Source organism: Genypterus blacodes, unplaced genomic scaffold (assembly GCF_046128005.1).
Source record: "Genypterus blacodes isolate CSIRO-AG114 ecotype Tasmania unplaced genomic scaffold, CSIRO-AGI_Gbla_v1 ptg000012l_1, whole genome shotgun sequence".
Taxonomy (NCBI): domain Eukaryota; kingdom Metazoa; phylum Chordata; class Actinopteri; order Ophidiiformes; family Ophidiidae; genus Genypterus; species Genypterus blacodes.
Genome location: NW_027466826.1, coordinates 3,929,161 through 3,956,317, shown reverse-complemented (window position 1 = coordinate 3,956,317; position 27,157 = coordinate 3,929,161). Strand labels below are relative to the sequence as shown.

Sequence of the window (27,157 nt, the reverse complement as noted above, 5' to 3'; positions counted from 1 at the left end):
AATAAATGCCTTAGGAGCGCAAATTGACATTTCATGTGATCTTCCTCTGCCACACGGGAAAGTTTGACTCAAAAAGCTGTTTCAGATGTCGTCAACGTGATAGTAACAGTTCAAATGAACCTGACTTGTTTGGTCTAAACACTTTGCCAGTAGTCATCCAAGTAACTTTTTCAGTTCTTCATCAGTGTTGGGAAGTAAAAGCTGCTATAATCCTCTGATAGTGTTTGAGCCAGATATCTCCTTGGGTCACATGAGAGGCATGTGTGCGTTGTTAGAGTCAAAGTACATTCCCTCTCTTCAGACTTCTCTATAATTTCCTTTAAACCTTTCTCACTTCCTTTCTCAATTGACTGCCATCCAACTGTAATGACCCTCGCATTACTCCAATGTGACTCGAGGGCACTCACAGATCATAAAAGCCTTCAAACACTGACTCATAACTGAATGGATCAAAGGTAAAACATCTTTATAAACTGAACAGTAAGTCAATTCACCTTGTGCAAGGGATATAATGCTAGATATTCATTCAACTGGATGAGTGAGAAGTGTCCATACAGATTTCACACATGGTCAGTTTACAAATGGAGGACAATATATTCACCCATAAAAAATGTAGTAATCAGGTTCAGGGCCTGTAGTTCCACCCATTGACAGTATAATTCACAACATAGTGGCTTTTTTTTTAGTAGGGTCAGCACTTGAATACTAAGATGTAAATGCATGGCAGTAACTCCACCACAAAAGCACCAAAAGATATAAGAAAATACACTGAGCAGTTTAAATCGCAAACCTTTTGTGCTGTATGGACAATTTTTCCAACTGTGACTGCAACTTCTCGCCCCCGGGTGATCAATCATTATACAGGGCTCATATAAAATAATAAAATAAATGTTTCAAGTCCCTCAACGATGATATCTGTTGGCATCAGCACATGATGAATTTTTCATTCCCCCTCCAGCGAAAAATGAATGATAACTGAGACTAGATGAAATGTGTTTCGCTATGTTTCACACACACACAGTAGATACAGTGTATATAGTAGGTGCACTGTGACACTCAGGTTATTATGTTTTGCAGCATATTTTCCATTTTTACATAGACAATAATGTGAGTTATATGGCAAAATAACCAAAGCAAACTGTTTTCTACAAGCCTGCAACTATATCATTCTTGAGATTGCATTTAAGTGACTCCTGAGTCATCCCCGCCTTCTCCCCAGTCACCTGATTACATCACTTGTCTCCAGTTACCCTCAGTTCACCTGTGCTGTATATATACCATCCAGTTTCCCCCAGTGTTGAGCTATTTTTCCTGTTTGCTGTTTGTATTCCTGTTGTTCTGATTTATCTGTCCCAGCCATTTTCACATTTGTCTCCCTAAACCATCTGCCTTCCTGAGAGTAAACCTGCTATTTCACCATCGATAGCTCCATTGTTAAGTGGCTTGTTTTCCAGTTTTTACCCACCTCTTTCTACATTTGGGTCATTTCCCTTAGATTGCACCCCTGTGACAATTGAAATCTCTGAAGTGCTTGGTGCTCATGTTGAACCCAAACATTTATTTTAAATACGTTTTAGAACTGTGTATGCTTGTTCAGACTTAATAAGATTCATGTTGCGATCTTGAGTGTGCTGCTGTGTCTTTCAAATCAGATAAATAACTCTCTGTCCAACATTTTTCACAGTTGATGATCCAGTTTAGCATCAAATGTGAATAAATTTGAGTGATCACTAATATTTTATGAGCCATGGTCAATTTACATTACGATCATTTGGCAGACGCTTTTATCCAAAGCGACTTACATTACATTACCACCCTTCGCAGAGGGGGGAGCAATTGAGGGTACAGTGCCTTGCTCAGGGGCGCCTGGGCAGGGGCTCGGACCGGCAAACCTCCGGTTCCCAAGCGGAAGCTCTACCCACTGGGCTGTTGCCTGCCTATATAACTAAATGACTGTCAATATAACTGTTCGGCTGCAACAGAGTCTATAGAGACACACCCATATTTCTGCTGATATTTCCAATATTTTAGATTTTACAGTTTTAATTTGGGCTGAAGTTGGACATGTTGTTGTAACTCTTGAGGTCATTTTGTATAAAACATGCTTAAAGTAATGCAAAAGTTATACACTCACTCTTTTATTCAAACTCTGGCTCTGTATGAATTCTTTGGAGTGAAGTGTGTCTTGGTTTTAAAGTCCAGTCTACTGAAGAAGGAATGTTAGAATGATGAAATAACAGCTCTCCCACAGCATCCAAACAAAGTCCTGGATGATTGAATTTTGTCACAGTTTGGCAGTTGTTATTACTTTGTGCCGACCACTCTTACACTGGCATTCTGCCTCTGTTGTTCTCACTCTATGAGGTCATGGGTGCGAGAAAGAGAGGCCAATGTTTCTGTTGACAGGGGAAAGTAAGTTGAACACAGGTCAAGTATCTATGCTGTCTGCCTGTCATCACTGTCAGCCTGCATGAGACTGCGGGAAAGGAAAGTGTTGCTTTAATATGACAAGACTTGTAAAGCCTCATTATTGTTAAAGTTATGTCTTTTAATTTCCACTATTAACAAAGACAATACATATAAATAGGAAATAGTCTCTTCTGCAAATTACAGCAACTCCCCAAATCAGACAAATGCACACTGGACACTGAATGAAAACATTTTATTAATTGTAATATTCAGTACCCTTCAATATAACAATTTTGGCTACCTTATTTTTTTCCTTTTTCCTTTTAAATGCTCTTTCAATGCTGAGTCTGTATCTTGAATTATTTTATACCATTCCCGACAATCCAACTTTAGAGGTTTTCTTTTTATCTTTCTTATATTATGACATACATCACGTCAGGTGTTTACAAAACTGAACTTTTTGTGCCGATTCTTAAAGTCAGTCCATTAAATGTCTGACGAAGATTTTTTATCCTTTGGCGATAAAAACACTCAAACATAGCTGCTTTTTGCTTGCTACTGCACTTTGAGTATTGCTCTTATAAGTTTTTATCTTGCACTTTATTTGTTTATGTTGCACTGTAAGTCTTTTTAGTATGCCAGCTGGTTTTTTAAGTGCGAAATGTTATTTTATTGAATCAAAATCTCACCTTATCCATAAATTATGTGAATATAATCAAACAGTGTTTATCTGTTTTAAGGTGAGAGAGGACATGATTAGAGAAATATACTTTTTTCCCACTGTGTTGGTTAATATAATCTACATTCAAGTAGAACATTTGCACTGCTGCTGCTTTTCACCACAGCTACTACATCAGCTGAGGTCATCTGCAGTGCTTGTTGGTACAAAGTCCTCGTTCAACACTATCATGCTGCTATGACGTTCTGCTAATTGACACTGGGTGAGGTGAATCAGCACAGAGGCATAAATTACCTCACAGTCACTGGGGCAATTTCTGGGAGTTTTTCCAAAGCTATCACAGCATCTCTTCCCAGTAGTGAAATGGCTTTTAATGTGGGGACCCTGCTGTGGAATGGGAGACAAATTGTCCTTTAGCGAAGGACAATCCATTGTATGTGAGCTATAATGTCATTCAAAATCATTCTGCATATGCACAGAGCTTAGACACAAAAAAATGTTGCGTATAAAAACAGAACACAAACAAAACATAAATACATTTACCTATTATATTGAGTGGTTGGATCCCCAAACACACTAGAGAACAGAAGTTACTTGAAACATGCATCATGGCAAATTCTGGTTGGTATTTATCATGGTTTTGTCTTGAAATGGCATAGCAAAATGGCCAGGCAGTGTCCTCTTCTGTTCAGGCATTGCTATTGTCTGCATCTGCACACATAACACTGCACTGCAATCCCAAAATGTCTACATTCAGTAACTGGTGACAGCTGTGTGTACACCAGATGTGTAGAATTTGGAAGTTAATAAATAAATGAATAAAAACAGCGAACCATACAGACAAAATATGTTTTACTGAGTCAAGGAGGATTTATTCTGTTGTATTCATTAGACGATTTTATGAGAATTGGTTTTGAGACTATTCAAAGCAGAATTTGTTTTAATAACAAGTAATGGGGACAGTATAAAAGAAGTAAGACAATAAGGGTATCCTGTTTCAGAGAGTTTCACAGAGGTCATCTTACATCTATCAAATGAAACTGTTGGGGGGCTGAGACAGGATGTGTGAAGGAGCAAATGGTGCCCTCATCCATGTGCTGAGGCATTGGAATATCCTTTTACACATCCAGCATTAAAAATAAATAATAATATAATTTCAGACTTAATAATAATAATAATAATAATAATAATAATAATAATAATAATAATGGTTGTAAAAATAATAATGGTTGTAAAAATAATAATTTCGTATTGTTCCATCAATGTTGGGTTTAGTTGGTCAGTGAGTGATATGTTTATGTAGCTTCCATATAAACCGGAGCGGCCCTTTAACTCTGACGTTTCACTTTGCCTCCACGTTGGCCGCGCATGCGCACGGAGTTCATTCACCTGCTGGAGAGAAGCAACAAGGAAGTCTCCGCTCTGAGAACCGAATGCCAGGCTAGCGACCAAATCCACCTCCGCCGGATAGTAGTTATCTGCTCGTTAGCTAGGGGCTACGTCGGCGTGACAAAATGTTTAAGAAGCTGAAGCAGAAGATAAACGAGGAGCAGTCTCCGCAGAGGAATGCGCAGTCACCAAGCCAGGCCCAGGTTGGTTGTTGTGTGCCGCTGGGAGCTAACGAGCCACCCTCTGTTTACACTGCTAGTAGTGCGTAAAGAGGAGACTGCTAAGTTAGCGTCTGGAATAGGCAATAGGTCACGCTTCTCAAATACTTATTAAATTAGGAATATCTCATTGGCATATAATTAAACAAACTCCTAACTTCAGTGGATGTATGTAGCACGGGCTCACACTCTATTTCGTGCCTGCAAACGTTAGCGACAAGCTATGTCATTTAGCTGCCAAACTTAGCTGTCATCAACTGCTGTCAAGATGCGTTCAGGCACACTTGTAACGGGGAATTCTCGCAATTAAAGGTGGAAAAATAACAAGAAACTGCCAAACAGGATCTCCTTGGTGAACAGGATACTGGGAGAATTGTATTCCACGCTGAAACAAGAGAGGCGTTTCTGATTTATTCTGTTTGTATTACAGTACCAAGTTAATGTAATGAAAAACCACTGTAATATTCAGGGTTCGAGAAAATATAATGCAACACGTAATAATAACGCATGACTTGATGACTATTATTAATATAAACATTAATGTCTATAATTGGTAATTGCTGCCACAAAGAAGTGTCATTATGTTGGAGTTTTCATTCCAGTTTAAAGTATTAGTCTATATCCATCATAACCCTGATGGTTATGTTCAGTTTGTGTCCCTGTTTCAGGTTGTAAGTGTAGTTTGATGATTTGTTTTATGGTCTCATGTTGCCTTTAAACATGATGCTTGCATATTAAGTTGTTTGCCAAACCAGTTTTATAGCTTGCAAATGTTGGCAGGAGTTGACATTGCGAAAGGTGACTCACCTTTGTATTTGCCTTCCTTGTATTTGTCTTACTGTTTTAATTGTATTCTTTAGTTCCTTTTTCGTTTACTGTTTATGTTATTATACCGGCTACCTGTCAATGGCCTGGATTTCTTTAAATGTGTCGAACAAAACTGTCTCTTTTTGTTGTTATGAAGCAGCTTGTGTTTGCAGTTCATAAAACCCACTGTGCCATTTGCTGGACTAGGTTGTGGATCTGTTAAAGGTCAAAGATGAATGTGATCTGGACCAACTCTGTGATTTATTATGTTTGTTTTATTTGGAAGGGTGGTATTGTGTAACTAGTTTTCTTATGTTATGGTATGTCGTTACAGATGGGCTCTGGAGAGCGGCGGAGCAGCCATTCCTCCTCATCTCACCATGACGGCACTCCAACTCCAAGTGACAGAGAGGTGAGCAACGTCGCCCTTAGACAAAAGTGTAATATCTTTATGCTGAAACTAACTGAAGGCTGCCTGCAGCAATGTTGCATTATATTCCCCAATTTGTATTGCAGCTTCAAATGTAATATTCTTCGGAATCTGGGATTAAGTGAAAACACCTCTCTACGTGTTTAGGGCCTCGAATTAGGTCAAATGATCTCAATTCTCTTCCTCCTTAAAATGTCAATGCAATAAGACATTTCATATAAATTAAATATCAATACATGACAACACATTAACATAACATTTGGTACTCCCAGCACTACACAAAAAGGATGTTTTTTCTTCATTATACAAAACCAGATTCTCAGGTCAAGGCATTGGGAAGGGCATTTTTCTGTTGGGAGTATTTCACCACGCATATAAATTATTGATGTGTCTTCTACTCAGTGCTCTTTCTCCAGTGGGTTGTTGCAGAGTTTTCCCCACCAGTAATCTCTGCGTGTTTTTTGATTCATTAGACGGAGGTGGACTGATGGATGATGCAATGTATAGTTCACGTGTACTTTAATATAAAGATGTGAATGATGCACAGCCTCAGCGATATGATTTATAGATCTAATGTGGGATTAATGTGTTTATTTACCCGTTGCTCATTGCTCACAGATTTGCTACATCTCAACAGCAGAACCCAAACCGGAGTAGCGAAGGTTTACCTTTTGGTCAAGTTTATTTATTTTTTCCTCTCATGTCTTTTGGAAATCGGATACTTTCTCGTAACGGGTCCTCTTGCACTCGGTGTAAAGCTTTCTAATCATCACAGCATCTTTTTTTCACCTCACAATCTTGAACTCTTTGACATCTCTGAGAGTATCTGTTTGATTTTTAAACACTGCAGAGTGTGTGTTTTTTGACACACTAATTAGTACTGAAACTGTACAAGCAGAGATGTCAAATGGTTATTCATAACATTGATGTTGATTGTTTCACTTTCCCACTATTACTTATTTTTCTTCCAACATGTAGTCTCTCTCTCTCTCTGTCTCTCTACCTTTCTCCCTCTCTCTCCTTCTCCCTCTCTCTCTCTCTCTTTCTCTCTCTCTCTCTCTTTCTGTCTTTCTCTCCTTCGCTCTCGTCTCAGCCCCCTGAGCACAATTTCACACTCATGTTGTTTTTTTCTCATTGCTCTCTGTGTTCCTCTCCTTTCCCCACCTTTCGTCCCGTCACTGCACTGACGGGGTCAGGTGCTGGCCGGGATGATAGCAGAGCCCGCTTTTCTCTCTGAGTATACTATCTTTGCTCTGGACCATTCAAAACGACCCAAAACGGCCCAGGTAGACAGTGTGGTGAGTTTGTCCTCACTTCCTGCCTCTTCTTCTTCCTCCTCCTCCTCCTCCTCCGCCTCCTCCTTCTGCTCCTTCTCCTGCCCTGTTCCTTCCTCGCATCTCTGTGTCTCTGAGGAATTTATAGAGGACTGTGGCCCAAGTAGGGAGTGCTTGTTTCCTGCTCTCTGTCTCCTATTTCCTTTTGAATTAGTAACAAGAAGGCATCTCAAATGTAGGCTACACCTACATCTAACGGGAGTAATGGTTTCTGTTGTGGAATAGGAGCTTGTGTGCTTTCTGCTGTATGCTGGTTTATTCCCTTAAGTTTCAGTTATTCTGATGAGTCTCCAAATCGAATACTTCCTCCTCGTCTTTAGGTATCCTCTCCCCTCTAGTTACTTGCCTGATAGAACCCCCAAAGACCCTATTATGTTGATTTATGCATTCTTCCCTACAACCTTGTTTATTTCAGAGTCTTAATTTGCAAATTATAGGAGGGCATTTGAGCTGTTGAAAATGCTAAACTGAGTGTAATTCAAAAGCCAAATTCAAAGTGTTTATCTGTGAAATGAACAGTATAACACAGGGTCATTCTGAACAGTGAAATTCTTAGAACATGGCAAGCAACAACGACATAGTAGGCATAGTATAATGGCAAAACAATATACATAACAGTAAAACAATAGCAGCAGTTCCAGAGACTCTAAGGCTGGGGAATATGGACAATAAGAATATTAAGTAGTATGAATATACAGTGCCGATCAATATGTACATTTAATCGGGTGATGTACATTGGAAGTGAGTAGAGCATACTGAGGTGATCATGTGATCATGTGATCACTGTGATTAATGAGGTTCTTAATAAGAGTTGGTACTTTTGTGGACCTCATAAATGTGGACTGTGTGTTTTCATGTGTGCTAGCAGCCTGGAGGAAAATAGCAGTTGAAACGCCTGAACATATATCATTTGTTGTTGTTGTTGAGAATCCTGTAATTGTATGTAATGAAACAAATAATGCTACTTAGGTCAGGACAGATGAGGTTCATACATGACAGTAACGTGTGAAACAAACGGTGTGTTACATGCACAAATTCATTATTAATGTGCACTGTGTCTATTTTACTGTCGCATATATTTAGTGTTAAATGTAGCTTAGGATATTGCATTATGGTAGTTTTAAGTAGTACATCTAATTGACTAACTCCTCATGTCAGCAGAATTTGTGAGGTTATCTGCAATCCCTCTGGTCTGTAAAATTCTAATTTAAAATCCCACTATACTGATATTTCATATGAGCAAATATCGTCGATTAATCAATTTCGGACAATATTTGTAAACTGGTGAGATGAATAGTCCGAGGATTGATCAAGTTGGTCCCTGTACAGTTTGAATAGTTTTGCATGTCACATGTCAGCAGCCAGTGAACAGGTGTTGTCGTGACTGTCTTGTGATTAGCTGTAAATTTCTAAAATTAGTCCCAGGCTTTTATCATGATCCATCTTCATTGTGTCAAAATGCCATCACCATCTGCCTACAAAATGAAAATGTTTCCAATGCTGTGCAAGTTATCACATCACACGATCCAATCTGTTGTATTGTTTCTTACTTCAATAATGGATGTGAATACAGGTTTCTGTCATAATCTCCGGTTTTAACCTTTTAATCTGGAAGTACAAACTTGCTATGGCTGCTATGTTTATCACTTGAGCGATGATGATGATGATGATGATGAAGTCTGTCTGGTTAAAATATGTCTGTGCTGGTATTTGACCCACATGGGAGTTGTTGCCTATTTGGATCTGTGCCTTAGACACGCTCATTTCAAGTTTTGGTTGAGGTCACCCTCAAGTAATTTCCCATGAGTCAGACATGTAAATGAGCTAAATGACGGGGGGGGGAAATGTATGAATAGGATGGGGCGAATGTTCAACCCAGTCAACAAAACAACACAACTGAGAGATAATTAAACTTTTTGGCATTTGCGTTTTGATAAACAGTTGCTTCAGTCTTTGCCCATATCAAGGATTTGCCTTTTCACCACCATCACTTTTGGTTAATAACTACTTTTGAGATTACTGCACACCAGGGCCACACATCATGATTTAATGGACAAAGGCTGTTTCTTAAACAACACTTCAAGAAGAGCTTTGCTGGGGAATGTTGTTCTCTTTTGCTCAGTAATCCAGAGGAAGGACTAGTTTGGAGCTGGACAATGGAGGAGAAAATCTAATTACTCTGTCTTTGCTTCTAACAACTAAACCAACTAAACTGCTTAATCTTCACACACTTCAGTAATGACTCTGTGCTCTTGTACTACAGCTGCACACGGCACTGACAAGCATCTTTAATTCAAATACTGGCTCCTCTATTTGAATGTAATTGTCTGTTCTGACCTCGTGGCTGTTGAGTAGAGTGTTAACCCTGTTTTTGTTCAATGTACAGTAGAGATGCCTTCTTTTGTGTATTTAACCCCTGTGTTTTTTCCAAGTTGCATGAGGGTACCCATTGCCCCTGCATTGCTCCCAGCAATACTAATATTGCTCCCTCCAGAGTAATCAGGGAGTGGCACGCTGGGTGTGGATGACTAACTGGCAGACGACAAGTCTACTGGCAGTTTTCATTTCTCTCATAATGTCTTATTTGTGTAGACTTCCTCCAAAGCACCAGCAGCGAGGTCTCCCAGAGGTAGCATCAATGGAGATGGAAGTGCTTCTCCTCAGGTAAGTTCCTCTAATTGCCTCACTTATCTTTATGTTAATGTGCTCTAATGGTATTGTGCATTCGGTGAGGTGTGTAATTGTAGGTTTTCATGCAATTACTTGGACATCCCAACAGAGAGAAGAGTCACAGTCGTTTGCCCAGAAACTACAGCTGAGAGTTCCTTCAATGGAGTCACTAATTCGCGGCGGTGCCAGTCGTGCAGAAATCCTGTTCCGCTCCCCTTCTAAAGAGAACCTGGTCCGCAGCCCGTCCCGTGACTCCCTGGTGACGCCCTCGGGAGACGGTGAGCCCTCGGGCGCCCCCATGTATGATCCACCTTCCGATATTGAGAGCGAGGCGGAGGACTCGCCAGGAAATGCAGAGTCCCTTTCCAAAGAGCAGCTGTTGCATCGACTGCTCAGAGTAGAAAGGAGCCTGGGGAAGTACAGAGGGAAATACTCTGAGGTGAGACTCGTGTTGAGAAATGTCCCCAGGAGACAAAAACAGCTTGTCAATTAGATTAGTGTAATTAGTATTATTCCACACATGCAATCATTCAGAAGCAGTCATTTGTATTCTTTCTCTGTCTTTCTCTTGCATCTTCATCTTTAAACTTGCCTGGAATTCTTTCCCGTGTAGCTGGTAACTGCATACCGAACAGTACAACGAGATAAAGAGAAAACACAGGTAATCTCCATAAATTACTATTTTGAAAACACACACTCAGGATTTGTGGTTGTCATTTTTCCGAGCAAATAGTGTGGTATGCTCTACTAATGGACTTGCTGTGCAATGCTGTTCTTCCCTCCAGGTTATCCTCAGCCAGAGTCAAGATAAAGCTCTGCGCAGGATAGGGGAGCTGCGGGAGGTATGTCTGTATTGTTAATGTTTTCGTTGGCCAGTCACAAAAGAGAAGTCCTGCCAGGTTATTTTATGCCCCGTACAGTTCTCACATTATAGCATTCCTCCTTTGTTGTACAAGATAAGATAAATGTGCATTGTCAAATGAATGAACGTTGAATATGTTAAATAATCTCTAGGAGCTGCAAATGGACCAGCAAGCAAAGAAACACCTACAGGAAGAATTTGATGCTGCTCTGGAGGAAAAGGACCAAATGATCACAGTCCTCCAGACTCAGGTGAGTTTGTAGTTTTGGGACCCTTGTGTTTATTGAAGCCAAAGACCAAGACTAGAAGACATAGAAGAAATTCCTTCCATCTTAAATTGTTTGTAAAAATATTCCATTATGTAAATCAGAAACCGCATATATCAAAAACCATGGCCCTGGTGTTCCACAAGGCAGGGTGCTCTCACCCCTTCTATACACTGTACACCAATGACTGAACCTCCAAGGTCCCTACTGTTGAGCTCCTTAAGTTTGCAGACGACACAACACTGATCGGTCTCATTTCCAATGATGATGAGTCTGCTTACAGAAGGATCAAAACAACCTGGAGCTGAATGCTCTAAAGCAGGGTTGTTAAACTCAGGCCCGCGGGCCAAAGCTGGCCCGCCGGTATATAGCACAAAAATTCTACATACTCAGCGCTGAGTTTACTCGGCAATTTGCCGACTTTGAAGCCCAGAAATTTAGGTTTTTATACCGCAAGTCCAATTCTGCACTGCAATCATAGAATCCATCCTTTCTGGCATAGTCAGGTTTAGGTTGTCCACAGCACGGGACATAACCAGACTTCAACGCATCACCTGAAAGCAGCATACAGGATAGTTGGCTGCGACCTGCAATTCACTCAGGGTCCTGAGTTGTTGACACATTGTTGATCCATCACAGCTTAGCATCTTTGGGAAGCCACTAGACATAAAAACAGCTTCTTCCCTCGAGCTGTGACTCTCATTAACGACTGAACTGCCACATTCCTGCAGCACGATACTGATTACACACAATACTCTGGATTCATATGAACTATATTTGTTATATACAGTTGTTAAGATTTACTTGTTTATTATTGCACTACTCTGGATATACGTATGTGTACACACTGTTCAGGCAGCAACTTAAAAATTGCTGCGTTTAGGGATTAGAAATACAATTTGTGAGGCTAAAGCCTATACATAGTATGCAGACAAAGACGGTGCTTGCATTATACTACCATAAAGATGACACCGTTGCATATCAACACATAACAGGAGAGAAGCAACAGACAAGGAGGAATCACATAGACAGACAGTACTTGCACTATGTACTGTGGTTTAATTGCTCAACATATACACATCTCATATGAAAAGTATACACGTGTAGTAAATTTTAGAAATAAAATATGACACTGTATATACTATGTTATACCCATGCTACTTTCACTACTCCAAATACAAAGACATTGTTGACATTCTTTTCTGTTCTTGTCTTATTCCACCCATGTACATGTAGTACACATTCCTTCATGTACACTTCACTTCATGACACTTGTTCAACAGCTGCCATGGTTGCATTTTTGTTATAGTTATACTACTCCAGATTCATTGCACGTACCTGTATTGTGGATTTTGTGTCTTAAAAACCTTTTACGATTATTTTATTGCTATATTTATTACTTTTTGCATTAGATGTGTATATGGTAAGCAAGTAGACCATAGTGAATTCCTTGTATGTGCAGATATCCTTGACCAATAAAGTGGATTCTGATTCTAAATAATGCTGCTCATGTGGCAGTTAACAAAAACCCGACTAAGGAACTTCCAAGTGAGCTATAACACATTCCTATTTTACTGGAAGTGATTGTGCACAGAAAAACAAACAAACTTATTCTTATTATCACATCAAACCATGCAATTTGGATTTTTGTACTGACACAATAAAAACTTAATAATAATAATTTGTCACCTTAGGTAAAAAGATGATAAAGTAACAAATAGGAGATGTACAGTATAATACTAAAAATCCAATGTCTCTTTTCAATAGCTGTTTTCTTTGACTTATAACAGGTTGGTCTGTTAAAGAAGAGATGCAAGGGAGTTGCTGATGCTGCTCTTCCTCCCGAGAATGATGTCCCTCAGTCTGAAGATGCTGTGGACTCAGCCTCAGCTCCACAAACTACCTCTAAACAGCAGGAATCAGAGGGTGAAGTCACTGAGGGTAAGCTTTCACATTGTAATCTGAACAAAATTGCAAAGCAAAATAGATACTTGAATATAACTTGAAGATGTAATAAAGCATTTGTTAAGAAAAAAATAAAAACTTGAACTAATGCATTGTGTTCTTTGGGCAGCAGAGGGCAACAGTGACCCTATCAAAGTTATGGAAGGACTACAGAAGAGAGTGAAGAGGCAGGAAAACCTGCTGCAGAAGTGCAAAGACATCATACGCACACACAAGGAGCGGAGTGCTCAGCTGGGCAGTGAGAATGAGACTCTGCAGGAGCAGCTGCAGGAGAGACTGCAGGAGCTGGAAAAGATGAAGGTGCCTAGATTGTATTTATTAACAGTGAATGGCCTCCATTTTTACTACCAAATGGAAATCAATAGGACACTTCTCAGTGAAATCAGTTTACAAATAACTACTCATCGGAACCCATTGTATTGCCCATTAAATGTTTTGTAGAAATGTTACCCAGATCAATTTTCACATTAAGCATTTAACTAGACATTCATGTAGCTAATATGAGATTTGATTACAATGGATCTACTCCGAGGTGCTATACATGACAGAACACTTTGTAGGTGCATTAATATTATGCTGTAAAATGTCTGCTCGACTCTTCATAGTCGCTGATTAAGTGACTCCATTATCTCAGTCACACAGTGGAATGCTGTGGTTCCCAGAATCTGAACACCCACTCAGCACCAGGAGCAGGGTTCATGTCATGTCAGCTTGACATATCTGAACTATTGTTTTCTTTGATTTCAAAACATTTTGTTTCTGGGGTAGGGTAGGCTTGTTTTGTTTGCACATAGCTGCTCTGATGTGTTGCAGTGACTGATAGCCAGTGTTTATTTGTAGACAGACACTGTGATAATAGACAATCTGTCTATGTCCTTGTTGGACTGACTTGTTTTTATTTATTGCCATATGTTCGCGTATTGAACCTGCACACTGTTTGAGAACAGGGTCTTTCCTGTGTCAGGAAAAGCAGAGGTTAACAGGCGCACAGCCCTCTTAAGCAGCATGAAGGATTCCTGTAACTGCCGGGCCGGGCTCTGCTCATCCTCAGACAAATATCCCATAAAACAGGCCAGCTGTCTGTGAATCCAGACTACCTCGGGTTATTTTGAATCTACTTTCTCTTTGACTGAATAGTGTGTGGTACATGGGCATTTTAGTATATTCACAGTAAACTTTTTAATGATTTTAAAGAGTGTGCTGTTAATTAGTGGGCTGTGTAGACACTCGCTCACTGCTGCCACCCGCAGATCAATGTACTGAGAAATAGACTTCGCCCAGCATTTCCTCTTCAGTGAGCAGAGGTCAGATGACAGAGAGACAGAGACACTGCTACCAAAGGCCACTGTTGCTAAACTGGGCTGTAATTTTGGTTGGCATGTTGGTTTAGCTTGGCTTGTTTACACACACACTGGTTACTTGCCTCCAGGGTGAGGCCTTTTGGGTGGTGTAGCAAGTACCTTGTTTTGAAGATGCCTGTTTCATGAAGCTACAGGACAACAACTGGCAATGCATAATGGGCTCCATTGACTCAAACATTTAATACATGAGCCACAAATGCCCAATGGAAAAAGACTTCATGTTCATGTGAATGTGTTTGCAATTAGACAGATGCATCATTTGTTTTTTTAAACTTTATTTCTATGAAAAATATTTAAATGTTTACAGGAATTGCAAACTACTGAAAAGACAAAGTTGATCAATCAACTGCGAGATGCCAAGAACCACATTGAGCAGCTGGAGCAAGACAAGGTGAGGTGACAAGTCACTTGTCTGCATGTTTTTACTCTTCTACCGTGTGAAGAGGTCAGAAACCTTGAAAGTCACAGGTTGTTCCTCTTAAACTTTGGCCCCAACACTGCAAGATGGACAGTAACTTGTGAGATCTATCGAGAATTCCCAGAAAAGTACAGATCAATTGCAGACCTACAGCCTTTGAAGCGACTAAAATACGCGTCAATGATAATGATGAGTTTTTAATATAAAATAATTTATCTGGACCATACATGTAACAGCTTATTTTTTTGATTTGGGTTGGTGTCTTTTAGGGTATGGTTATTGCGGAGACAAAACGGCAGATGCATGAGACTCTGGAGATGAAAGAGGAGGAGATCGCACAGCTACGTTCCAGACATCAGCAGGCTATCATCCAGAAAGAAGAGCTTCAGGAGCAGAAAGAAAAGGCTGAGAAATCATGTGAGTGGACTCCACTTCCACCTCAGATGTTCAATGAAAACCTGTTGCAGGATATGCTGATTATTTGTTTGTCTTTGCAGCATTTGAAGAACTTGAACGGGCTCTAGGTGCTGCTCAGAGGGCAGAGGAGGCCAGAAAGCAACTACAGACTAAGCTGGAGGAGCGAGTTAAGGAGGTGGAAGAAGCCAGTGAGGAAGAGAGGAAAACTTTGCAGAAGAAACTCACAAGAGTCAAACAGGAAGTTGTTGCTATCATGAAGGTCAGGGAACAACTTCTGCACCAGAGTAAACTAAGATTAATTTAGATTTTGATGAAGACAGTAGTTCATTGACTTTTATTCTCGTTACGTGTTGGCTATTTTTCTTCTTTTTTGGCATTAAGTCAAGTCCCAAATGCTGTTACAATGTCAGTATGACATGGGTCTTATAATTGTGTCATGGGATTTCTTTTTTAATTTGAAAATGGTCTTCAGAATACTTTAAGGTTCCATCATGTCCCCTATTTGTCCAGCTTTCCCTTAGGATTAGCACATCTATTTTTGTTATATTTCTACTAAAGATTCATATTAGATGCAAAGTAAATACATGTCAAGTGCAAGTGAACAAAAATATAATGGTCATGCCTTCTTGGTGCGGTCTGGTGTGGTGTGCTCTCCAGACTGTCACTCTAACACCGGCCTGCCTAGGCTGATGCCTCACACCTATTTTAAACCCAAATCCACATTTAAAAGCTTTCACACAATTATCTGTACTTTTAGAGCTTCAACTGACATGTTATAGAACGGTATAGAAATGAAATGCCAAGAAAGACTTTTCAAATAAATCCACTAATATATATCAATAGTTCAAACGTTCAATAAAAATACACAGATTAGACTATTGCAATACTGCTGAGGAAGGATGATGTCATTGGTAATTTTACTGATGTTTACCCTTTAGAAGTCATCTGAGGAAACAGTGAGCAATATGGAAAAACTCCACCTTGAAGCTCTGGCTAGTAAAGAAGAGGAAATGAATGCCAGAATCAACAAAGCTGCGGTAGGTGCTGATAGCTGTTTATTGAAGTTTAGAAATTGGACTGGGTATTGATTAACAGGTTTTTTCTACCATTGCCAGTAAGATTCCCAAGTCTGTGTACCAAATCCTAAAGCAATTGTTTTTTTCAGAAAGCTTTGCTTGATATGAAATCATTTTGAAATGTAGTTTAAAATAAGCCAATAATGATATCGCTCAAGAACCACAACAAGCATTACAGTGTAGTAGTACTAATAGTTTTGACTGCTCACTGCAAGGGACAAAGTTCAAGATAATCACATTAAACAGAAAATACAACATCACTTTAAATTGTGAATTGACTTGTCGATTCTGGTTTGTATTTAGGAACAATGCAAAGAGGAGTTTGCCCAGTTAGCCAAGGAGCGGGAACAACAGGCTTCTCTTGCTCTGGAGGATGCAGAGTTACAGAAGACAGCTCTGAGGGCAGAGGCTGAGAACAAGGTTAAAGAAATACAGCTAGAGCTGGAAGCTGCTACAACTGTAAGTGGTTAAACTGTTGCACTTTTAAAGATTGCTTTTTTTCCTGATTAGCTATTAAGAAGGGCTGAGCTACATCTTGAAAGCCAAATAAAAGGCAGCCCTGCCATAAAAGGAAACTCCATAATGAATATGATATTGTGGTGAATCTTTGACTCAGCATTGTGTGAAATGATTGATAACATAAACTGTATGTGATTACAGAGAATACTAGAGCTTGAGAGCTCCATGGAGAAGAGCTCCCAAGACGGATCGGTTCTGTCTCATGAATTGTCCGGTCAGTTGGAAGAACTGAATGATAAACACAAGAAGCAAATATCTGCATTAGAGGAGAAGCACCAGCAGCAGCTGGAAAAGCACAAGGGCACCCTAACCCAGCAGCATACCATAGCCCTTGAGGAGCTTCAGGAAAAACATAGAGTAGAAATGGAGACGATTCAGAAAGATAAAGAGCTACAGTTCCAAGCACATGTTGAAGACATAAACCAGAAACTGGATGCAAAGCAGGCAGAGCTTGAGGCACTTTCTTCTGAACTCTCTGAGGTATTAAAGAATAAACAAAATCTGGAAGAGAAGTTGATGACAATTGAAGATGCCCGTAGTTTAGCTCAGAAGGCAGATGAACAGAGGTTTGAAGATCAGTTGGCAAAGCACAGTGCAGAGATTGAGAATATTAAGCAGGAGCATGAGCAGTCACTTGGAGGTATGGAGAAAACTCTCAAAGAGGAACTGAACACACTGAAGATTGTTCTGAGAGAAAAAGAAAAGGACCTGGAAGAACACATCCTTGGTAACAAAACTCTAAAAGAGGAATATAATTCTGCTCAACAAGAATTAAAGCTGAAGGTTCGGGAATTGGAGGAACTGCAACAGAGTTTATCACACTTCCAATCAGAAATTGAGAGTCTTAAGGAGTCTAATGAAAAGTTAAGCAAGATCACAGTGGAGCTTGGTCAGTGTAAGAGTGGTTTGACAGATTTGGAGCATCAGTTGGAGGTTGCAAAGAAGGATTGTAAAGAAAAAGAGCAGTCCCTTCAAACCATAGAGCAGCAATTACATCAGTCAAAATTGGAACTGTCAGAGCAAGCAAAGACGTATAGTGCAGAATTGAACACTAAGCAGGAAGAACAAACACGCCTCAAGAAGCAGCTGGATGATGAAAAATCTCAGGAGAAGAAGTTGAAAAACTCTCTAAAGGAGATGGAATCCAAGCTGAAGGGACAGGAAACAAAAATGGAGAAATTCAAGCAAAAAGCTAAAGAAATGCAGGAGAATTTCAAGAAAAAGCTTCATGAAAAGGAAGAAAACATGAAGAAGGAACTTGCAAAGAAGGACACAGAGCTGAAACAAAAAGAGCAACTTGTTCAGGAGAAAATTCTTGAGATGGCCCAAAAAAGTTCGGAAGGTCATAGCAGTGCTGTGTCTGATTTGCTGACCAACCATAAGGAAGAACTTGATAAACTAAATGACACTCATAAGCATGAGATTGATGCACAAGAGAGTCGCTGGAAGGAGAAATTGGGACAACAGGAAGAAGAAATAATGGAGAAACACTCTCAAATACTTCAGGAGAGGGCACAGGAACTGGAGGAAATGTCCCAGCAACTCAACAGAAGCAGAGAAGAGCATGAGCAAGTACTGTGTGAAATAAAGGATTTAAAGGAAGAGCTGGCAATTCGAGAGACCACTGTACAGAAGCTGCAAGCGGAGCTTAAAGAAGCAGCAGTTAAGATTGGAAGTTTGTCTCAGGGTGAAGCTTTGCTCAAAGAGCAATTGGAGTCAGTGGAGAGGAACCTTAACCAGGCTCTGAATGAGAGAAACTCCCTCCAAGATGTGCTTAGCACAATGGAGGAGGAGAACCGAGAGCGTTTGAAGACTTTATCTGAAAGGTTAAATGAAACAGAGATGAAGCTTCAAGCACTCGAAGCTTCCAAATGTAAGGACAGTGAGTACTTACAGAAGACATTTGAGGAGAATGCCATTCAGCTGCAAACCAAGGAAGCAGAGTTCCAGCAGCATTTGACCACCATCAACAACCAAATGGAGCATTACTGTAAGGAAGTTCAGTCTAAGGTAGAGTGTGGTACCAATGAACTCTGTCAAAGAGTTGAATGTAGGCTGAGAGAGCTGCAAGACAGACTTTTTAGTAATCAGAAAAAGGTAGGGCATCTTAAAAACACCATCCTTACTAAAGTAGATAGAATTTGCACTTTAGAGGAGAATCTGCGTCTGCAGAAAGAGGAGAATAAAAATCTATGCAGTTCAATGGAACAGACGACTGCTCAGGTAGACACTCATACAGAGCACATCAAAGCCTTAACACAGGAGAGGGAGAGTCTTTCTCAGTCTGTCACTGAGAAAGTTCAAAAAATTGAGGAGCTCATTGAAGAAAATGGAGCAAGTGTGAAAACAAAAACGTTGCAAATCAGAGACTTGGAAAGCATCATCAGTGACTTGAAAAATCAGTTAGCAGGGATCATAAAGGAGAAGGAGGAAGCCATCACTCAACTCAACCACCAGTATAAAGAAGAGCGACAACAGGATGTCACTCAAATGAAAGAGACCATTGAGAGACTAGAGCAGGAGAGAAAGTCTGCTGAGGAGCAAGCTAATGCTGTAAGGAACAGTCTGTCCGAGGCGGAGTCAAAGTTCACTGAGAACCGCAACACTATTACATCTCTACAGACCAGGTTTGAAGACATGGAGCGAGTGTTGTCTGAAAAGACTGAAGTCCTGCAAACGCTGACATCAAGTATTGACAATCAATCTATCAGTAAGTCTGAGATGGACCAAGTCTTGAGCGAGAAAGAGCAGAAGGTAAGCGGACTTACCTTGGAGCTCGAGAGCTGCAACAGACGACTGTTTGAGCTCCAGGAGCTGTTGGCCTTAAAGACAAAAGAGTGTGAACAACTCACAAGTGACCTCAATCACCAACACAATGTCAGGGAGAATGAAAAGAGGGAGTTAATTGAACAGCTGCAACAAACCCAGCAGCAGTGCAGTCAGAACGGTACTTTGGAGCAGGAGATGGAAGAAAAAGTGCTCTCCCTTGAGAAAGACAACCAGAAGTGTAAACTAGAGCTTCAAAGTCAAAAAGAAGAATTTGAAAGAATGAAGGATGAGATCATCAACAGCAAGGAGGAGAGTCTGAAAGCAGCCGAAGAGAAGTTATCCACAGAGAGCGCTCGGAAAGTATCGGAGCTCAAGAAGAAAGCCGAGCAGAAAATTGGTCAGATTAAAAAGCAGCTCACATCACAGCTCGAAGAAAAAGAACAAACAATTAAGACTCTTCAGACTACGTTGGAGGAAATCAAGAGCAGTGAAACGGCAAGCAAGCATTGCATAGAAACATTACAAGAGAAAGCAAAATCACTGGAGGAAGCTTTTGCCATGATTAAGGAAGAGCAGGGGAAGCAACTTGAAGAGATTCAAAGTCGCGAGAGGCTTGATAAGGAAAAGTCTTTAGAGGAATTGAAAAACATGTATGAAGAGAAAATGTCCTCACTTCAGAGCGATGCAGTGCACCAAGAGTCCAAAGCAAGTGAAAGTGAATCTGTACTACTGGAAATTGAGGCAAAGCTAAAAGAAGCAGAGGGTCAGAAGGGAAAACTTCTTGCAGAAATTAATTGTCTAAAAGAAGAAATCCTTCAAAAGGATGCCAAACTTCAAAATCTTGCAACTGCTCAGGAGATCCAGAATCAAGTTGAGCTTCAGGAAAGTGTGAAGGTGGAGCATGTAAAGCAAACCAAGAGCATGTTGGAAAACCACTCCGAGGAAATGGACGGCGACTCCCTCAAGCACAAACTCTCTGCGGTGAAGAACGAGAAAGAGCAAATCCAGAAAGACTTCAAAAGGCTACAGAAAGACCTCCATTCATTAAGGAAAGAGCATGAAGAGGAGTTGGAATACATGAAGAACGAGCTGACAGAGGAGTCTGAGCAAAAGATCAAGTAAGTTTATCGTGGCAATTTACACAAAGCACACCTACTCATGCTTTCAAGAAGCTGTAAAGATTCATTGCACGTGCATATTCTTTATTCCCACAGGTTCGAGTTGGAAAATATCGAAATGAAGCACAATTCCACCTTGAAACAGTTAATGAGGGAGTTCAACACACAAATGGCTTTGAAAGAGAGGGAGCTTGATACAGCAGTGAAGGAAACTATTGGTGAGCTGGAGATAAATGTCATTCACTGATTTCAACTGACAAGATTTACAAGTGTGTTTGTAAGATACTAGAGATGAAAGGGAATTTAACACGGCCTTGTTACAGGGCACACAAACAACTGCTTTAAAATGGAAACTCAAAGTAAACGCCATTGACTCACTGTAGATGTTCGACAGTTGGGTGGAATTAGTACATGAACGCCTTTTAATCTGAAAAATGGGTGGAACAAAATTAAGGGAGCATTGCTTTTGGAAAAAGTGTGACTGGTGCCACGTTTCCATGTTTTCCCTGTGGTTAAATACTGTTACTTTTCAAGTAGGAAGTGAGTGAGTGGTTTGGAATATGAACTGAAGTGCTAACTGTGCTGTCTATTTTTTTTCCCCCCTTGGCACAGCTAAGGCGCAAACTGTAGAAACAGAGCTCCTCAGCAGCCATCACGACGAAGCCAGTCAGCTGCGTCACCTGATTGCCCAGAAGGAAGATGATTTACACAGAACTGTTCAGAAATATGAGCAGGTTCTGCAGGTATTGAAGTAGAAAGGAAGTTATTCAAAAAGACCGAATGGGAGAATTTTGAAAACTTACTGAACAGGCATCTGAACCAAATTAAATATTGTATATGTTATGAACGTCTGCTTTACCTTTCAAACCCGACCAAATGAATGGTGGTCTGTCAGTGACTTCATCAGTGTATCATAAATTTGTCTGATTCCCAGTCATTGAGGGTGGGGGTCTGAAATGTGGCAGTGGGCAATTAGACCAACATACTTGAGTTGTGATGCTCGGATGAAACATAGGAAATGACTCAGCCATTGTTCTTTTCTTCAGAGTCGGGAGGAGGAGATGGGAGACCGAGTTTGGCAGGTTCAGAAGGAACTGGAGGAGTTGCAAGCAAGAAGCTGTGGCACGTCTGAGGTACAAATATGTGACCTGCTGTGCTCTTTCGCGAGACCGGTCATCAAACATCTTCCGTTAAAGGTCGCCCCAGGTCGAGTCTGTGGAGTACTAGATTTTACAGGCCTGGAGGTGTATATGAAATAGATATAGGGATTCGGCCATACCTCTTTTTTACCTTCACAATAACTTCCAGCTCTGACATCTCCCTAAAGGGGAAAAGGCTGACATCTGACAGAAGCATTACTAGTTTTGAATGACATCCTAATCCAGGTTCGTTTCTGTATAATCCCTTATTATGTGGGAGTTCATAGGCAGTTTAACAGACTTATCAGTTGGTCTGTATTCTTTGCTTTGCCCTGCTTGGTAATTGAAGGATTCCGTCTTAAGAGCTGTGAGACTTTGCTCGCGTTACATTGCTGTGATCAGACCTCGCTTCAGTCGTGTGGCTGATCTCCAAAGCGCGCCGGATGCCGTGAAGCTCGTTTGAATCACTGTGGAATTTTTCTCCCTGGAAAACCACGATTGTGAGGCAGCAGCCAGCCTCGATCCCTGTTCTCAATTATCATCAGAAGAGGTGATCATAGGCCTTAGATTTATACAACAGTAATACCCGCGTGTAAGATCTGCTTGCTGGCAAGGAGCCAGATAGGACACAAGTACACCATGGAGACATTGTGCCCAGGTGCTGAGGTGCCACGAGACTCCAGCTCAGATCATTCTACCTTTACACACACACATGTCCAGATGCACACAACCCCAAAGAATTACGCTGCTCTCTTTGCTGCATTTTTCCCTGGTGAGGTAATAACTTTATGGGGGGATTGTATGAGTTTCTGCTCAGGAAGGCCTCTCCTCACTACAGGCCCCACAAACCATTTTTCATGTAGGCAGTGGTCCAGTTTGTCTCTCCATACAGACAGCAAATGAACAAACTCTACACAGGCTGTTGTCCTGTTCACTTGCACAGTAAATGTCAAATATTAACCAGTGATAACGAAATACTGACATTTCAAGATAATAAGATTTCTTATTCTGTTTTGCTCTGATCTAACATCTGTACCTTTTTCCTTCTTATTTTTAGTTGGGCCCTGAAGAATTACAGGTATGTTGGGTGCTTCATTTCACTGTTTATGTTACGATTTGAGCCATTCAGGTAATTGATTACCACTGTAAAACCACCCCTGTTTATTTTTTAAAAAGCATTTCTAGGCCCTCTCTTTGTAACAGCACGCAGTTATTCCCACTCTTTATTGTCTCCAAGCCCTTCTTTTTCCATTCCGATCCTTGCCGTTCTCACAGTTCTTTTTTTTCTTCTCTGCTCGTCCCTCTCTACCCCAGGCTCAGCTGGCTGAGAAGACGTCTCTGCTGAGCGAGGCCAAGCTGAAGGAGCAGGAGTTTATTGAGAGAGTGAGTGTCGGCCCCCGATTTGTGCTCTGCTCCGGGACAAGTGAACGCAGCCTCACAGCCCGAACACCAAATTCCTTGTGCTGTATTCCCAGGATTCGGTAGCCCTCCAGCAAGAGAAGCTACTGCTCTCCTGCTGCATTAAGTTAATTACACAACACATCTGTTTACATTTGGTTTAACCTTATAAACAATCAAGAGGACCGCCCCCTGCCGACTTTCTCACACACAATGTCATTCTCACAGATATCCCCTGTGGATGTTTAACAAAATGCTGTGCTCATGTCCCACATAACAATTAGGCTAATTCCTATAGTAAAACCTCTGGAGGGGGAGTTTTATTAACCTGTGCATGCATTTTGTTTCTCCACGCTAGATTCGCTCGCTCGAGGACAAGATTAAATGTTTCCACCGAAAAACTGTTGTTACTCATCTTGGGAGCTCATTCAAAGGTAATGTTAACACCAGGAGTGACTTAGTTGCACATTTTGAACCAATTTCCTTTTCGGAGGAGGGCAACAACGATGCCGTGCGTCACGCTTCAACCCAGCGGAGCACGAAGGGGAAACTGCATTCATACAAAAACGCGATAGGCTTATTAGCTTAAAGGTGCAATGAGGCCACTGATTTCTTAAACATGTTTTCACATCAATTCAACCCCCTAGTTTCTGCACTGCACTTACACATATATATTCTCAACGTTTAGCTGCGCTGGGGGATCTGCTGCTTTGACTCACTACCATCAATCTGCCTAGTGTTCAGAGTTCTGGGTCAGGAGATGCAGGATGGGAGTTGTGTGTCTGCGTGCATGTGGTTGTGCCGTGTGGTTTAGCTATACTCGCGAGGACCTTTCAGATCATGTTAATGGTGATGTTGGGCTTGCTGGGGTTAAGATTCTGGCTGTGGGATGTGCTTGGGGTTTGGTTAAGTGTAGAGTAAGTGTTGGAGTTGGACCTATGGTGGTTAAGGTTGAGGTAAGCCTCCAGGGAATCACTGCGAGTCGATGCACTGTCCACAAGCACTGTATATAACAAGCCCCTAAGTGTGTCAGCGTGTGTTTTAAAAGAGAGAGAGGTGGGGGGATTGACTATATTTTACCCTCTTCGACCTTCCCCGCTGTCAGAGGGCGGGGGGGGGGGGGGGGGGGTGGAGAAAAAGTCATCCTTGCATTTAATGGCTTTTGCAGATTGCGGTCGTAACGTTTCCCACACAAACCCCTGCAGCACATGGACTTTCCAAATCCTCACCATTCCACCTCCAGTACATATAGGACCGTTATTCCCTCACTACTCTGCCCCTGTTCCTCCTTAGGACTACAGTACATGTACCTGTTTATCTTGTTGAGACAGCTAAATTGCAGTTCGAGGCACATGTGCTGATGAGCAGGCTGTCGATATCTGGTTTCAGGTCTGGAGCCCATACCTTGACAGGGCGGTAGTCTCATCTCGGGGGCAGCGCGAGGTCAGGAGGACAAAGGCTAGGGGATTTATTGGAAACCTATTTCTTCACGCCAGTGATCAAAGCATTGTTTGCACGCCTCTGTCACACTTTCCGGCAATCACTCCGTCTGTGCTGGCACGCGCGGGGACATTTGGTGTCGATCTAAATTGCTGTTCCAGAGAGGCGGGGAGCAAGTGTGTGTACACAGTAATCTGTTGCGTGGCTTTAATAGTAAAGAGCTGATGGGAACAATTCATTAGCAGTTAACAGTCCTGTTCATGTAGCAACATAGTTTACCATTCATAGTTTAGGGTGTAATGTAATAAACCTTCATTCCTGGACCTTTCCATTGTTAAAGGGCTCTTGCTGATTCTTTCCATTCTTTCCTATACTTGTAGTTGGTGTTCAATTTGAACCCATGCCAGTGTTTCTATATAAAGTTGCTAATAAAGATGCTATGTAGCTCAATTACAATGTGGAATGAATCACTAGTCAATATAAAACATGTGTAGTGGTGTGACTGACTACTATTTTTTTTCTACAGATCCTGGATACAACAGCACCGATGCTCTGTCAGAGGCTACTGAGATGGAGTACCTGAGGAAAGTGTTATTCGAGTACATGATGGGACGGGAAACAAAGGTATGATTTCCTTCTTATATACTTCTTCCTCGCCAAAAAACAGTGTTGAAACAGTCGTACGTTTCGAGCTTTAGCAGTCACTGACCTGCATCTCACAAGGTCATTTTGGAAGTCATATGAAATTGATATTCTGGTCACTCTTGTAAGTTTGGGTTAACAATGATGTCCTTTATTAAAAGAGCTGTTGACACGGTCCTAAAGTCAGCAGGACTTTTCTCAGCTTCTCTGTAAATATTTAGTTGTTACAGCAACACGGCAGACCTCCCTGTGTGGAAGGATGTCCCCCAGGCTGCCTGCTAGCACATACATCAAGCATGACGCAGACTCACTGTTTTAAGACGTGCTGGCCTTGTTTAGTGTTAGTTGTTCGGTGAGGTTTTCCTTAACGGCAGCCCTGTTTTTGATTATCCCCGTATTTATGGGGAAATGCATGCACCCTGGCAGATGGTCCTGGAATTGATTAAGCAGATAATGTTTTGTCTTGTTGGGGTTTAATTGTCTCAGAACGAGCTTGATTTGATTGGGTGATGGTGTCGGGGGTAGAGGTTAACAGGGCATCTGGAAAGGAGAATTGGAAACTAGTACAAGCAGCGTAGTTTAAAGCGTACACTAAAAAATAATAGAAACATTTTTCAAAGATGTCATACCAAAATCAAAAAATCTTTTGCATTCTAGGGGAAGTTTAGTGTTCAAATACCAAGTCATTAGTTTTATTTCTGTTTTGCTCCTACAGACAATGGCCAAAGTGATCACTTCCATGCTCAAGTTCCCTCCAGAACAAGCGCAGAAGGTTTTGGAAAAAGAAGACACGAAAACCATTGTAAGCATCTTTCCAGGGAAATGAGGGGAATTCTTTAGTGACATTAAATCAATAATGTCCAATAAAAGATATCATATTATATTCCTGAATAGATTAAAATGAATTAAAATTTCCCGTTAACATTCCAAATATATGAAAGAAAATGAATCTATATTTTCTGTGACAATCAGTCGGCGCTGCGTTTATTTGAATGAATGTCTCTTCCTCCATAGACTTGGTTACGATGAGTGGATGAGTTGGGGGCTTAGGGATAGAGATACGCTACTGCTGCTGCTGAAGAGGAAGACTGCCATGGATTTCATATCCTCTCTGTATTTCTTGGCATTGTGTGGATGCGTGTGTGTGTGCGCGCGCGTGTGTGTGAGGTAAGAAATGTGTCAGCAAAAGGTATGAGGGAATTGGACACTATGCCAGAAAACACAAATCTTCCATTAATCCAGCTTTGTTAATTTATACATCATGTTTTAGATTTGGATGATTTGTTTCCTTTTTATTTAGGTGTTTATACAGATTTGCCTGTGCAATAAATTATGTCATTATCACATACTGATAGTCAGTTGATTTATAGGTTTATGTGTGTGTGCTGTCTGCATTGCTTCCTCTGTAAAACTGTAAACGACCCTTTAACTGTGCTCTCACATCACATTAAGATACCAAACCACCAAGACCCTTGTTTATTTAAAACCTTTCTACTATACTTAAAATCATGTGGACACTGACATAGAGACCCCGAAACACAAAGCTGTAAATAATGTATTATGAAATCAAATCTGTACTATAGGGCACAATATGACTGTTGCTATACATTTTCAAGCAAATGAATTAAATCCTATTTACAGAACAGATGTTGTCTCTTATCTTTTGTTATCACGTCTGGTGTGCACAATTCAATTGTTTATCTTAACCATTGGCTGTCTATTGTTTGTCCTGGCCACCACAGGTTAGTGTTAACTGTGGTAACAATGTTGAAATAAATACATATGCAGGCGTCCCAAAGAAGGAGTGTTTAGGAAGGTTTTACGGTATATT

At 40.9% G+C, this 27,157-nt stretch overlaps 1 protein-coding gene across 3 annotated transcripts; it reads left to right on the top strand.

The window, feature by feature from the left end:
- The first annotated feature begins 4,460 nt into the window (after nt 1-4,460).
- Nucleotides 4,461-26,973, top strand: golga4 (golgin A4). 3 transcript variants are annotated; one of them, XM_076162798.1, is made up of 24 exons: nt 4,461-4,680; nt 5,837-5,914; nt 9,859-9,930; nt 10,046-10,375; nt 10,550-10,597; nt 10,722-10,778; nt 10,951-11,049; nt 12,855-13,005; nt 13,142-13,329; nt 14,698-14,781; nt 15,078-15,225; nt 15,306-15,484; nt 16,164-16,262; nt 16,605-16,760; nt 16,962-20,707; nt 20,804-20,925; nt 21,320-21,450; nt 21,754-21,840; nt 22,904-22,924; nt 23,161-23,229; nt 23,603-23,678; nt 25,211-25,308; nt 26,042-26,128; nt 26,341-26,973. In XM_076162798.1, the coding sequence occupies exons 1-24, from the start codon at nt 4,603-4,605 to the stop codon at nt 26,353-26,355; spliced, it is 6,219 nt and encodes a 2,072-aa protein (XP_076018913.1). In that variant the 5' UTR covers nt 4,461-4,602; the 3' UTR covers nt 26,356-26,973. The 3 variants fall into 3 exon arrangements, with proteins under 3 accessions (XP_076018913.1, XP_076018905.1, XP_076018921.1); XM_076162790.1 differs by having other exon boundaries at nt 13,139-13,329; XM_076162806.1 differs by lacking the exons at nt 4,461-4,680; nt 5,837-5,914 and adding an exon at nt 6,930-7,230 and having other exon boundaries at nt 13,139-13,329.
- The last annotated feature ends 184 nt before the right edge of the window (nt 26,974-27,157 follow it).

Coding starts and splice junctions, on each gene's coding strand:
- golga4 (XM_076162790.1), top strand. CDS start 4,603: ATGTTTAAGAAGCTGAAGCAGAAGATAAACGAGGAGCAGTCTCCGCAG. Junction 21,451..21,753: donor AATATGAGCAGGTTCTGCAG/GTATTGAAGTAG, acceptor TCTTTTCTTCAG/AGTCGGGAGGAGGAGATGGG. Junction 25,309..26,041: donor TGATGGGACGGGAAACAAAG/GTATGATTTCCT, acceptor TTGCTCCTACAG/ACAATGGCCAAAGTGATCAC.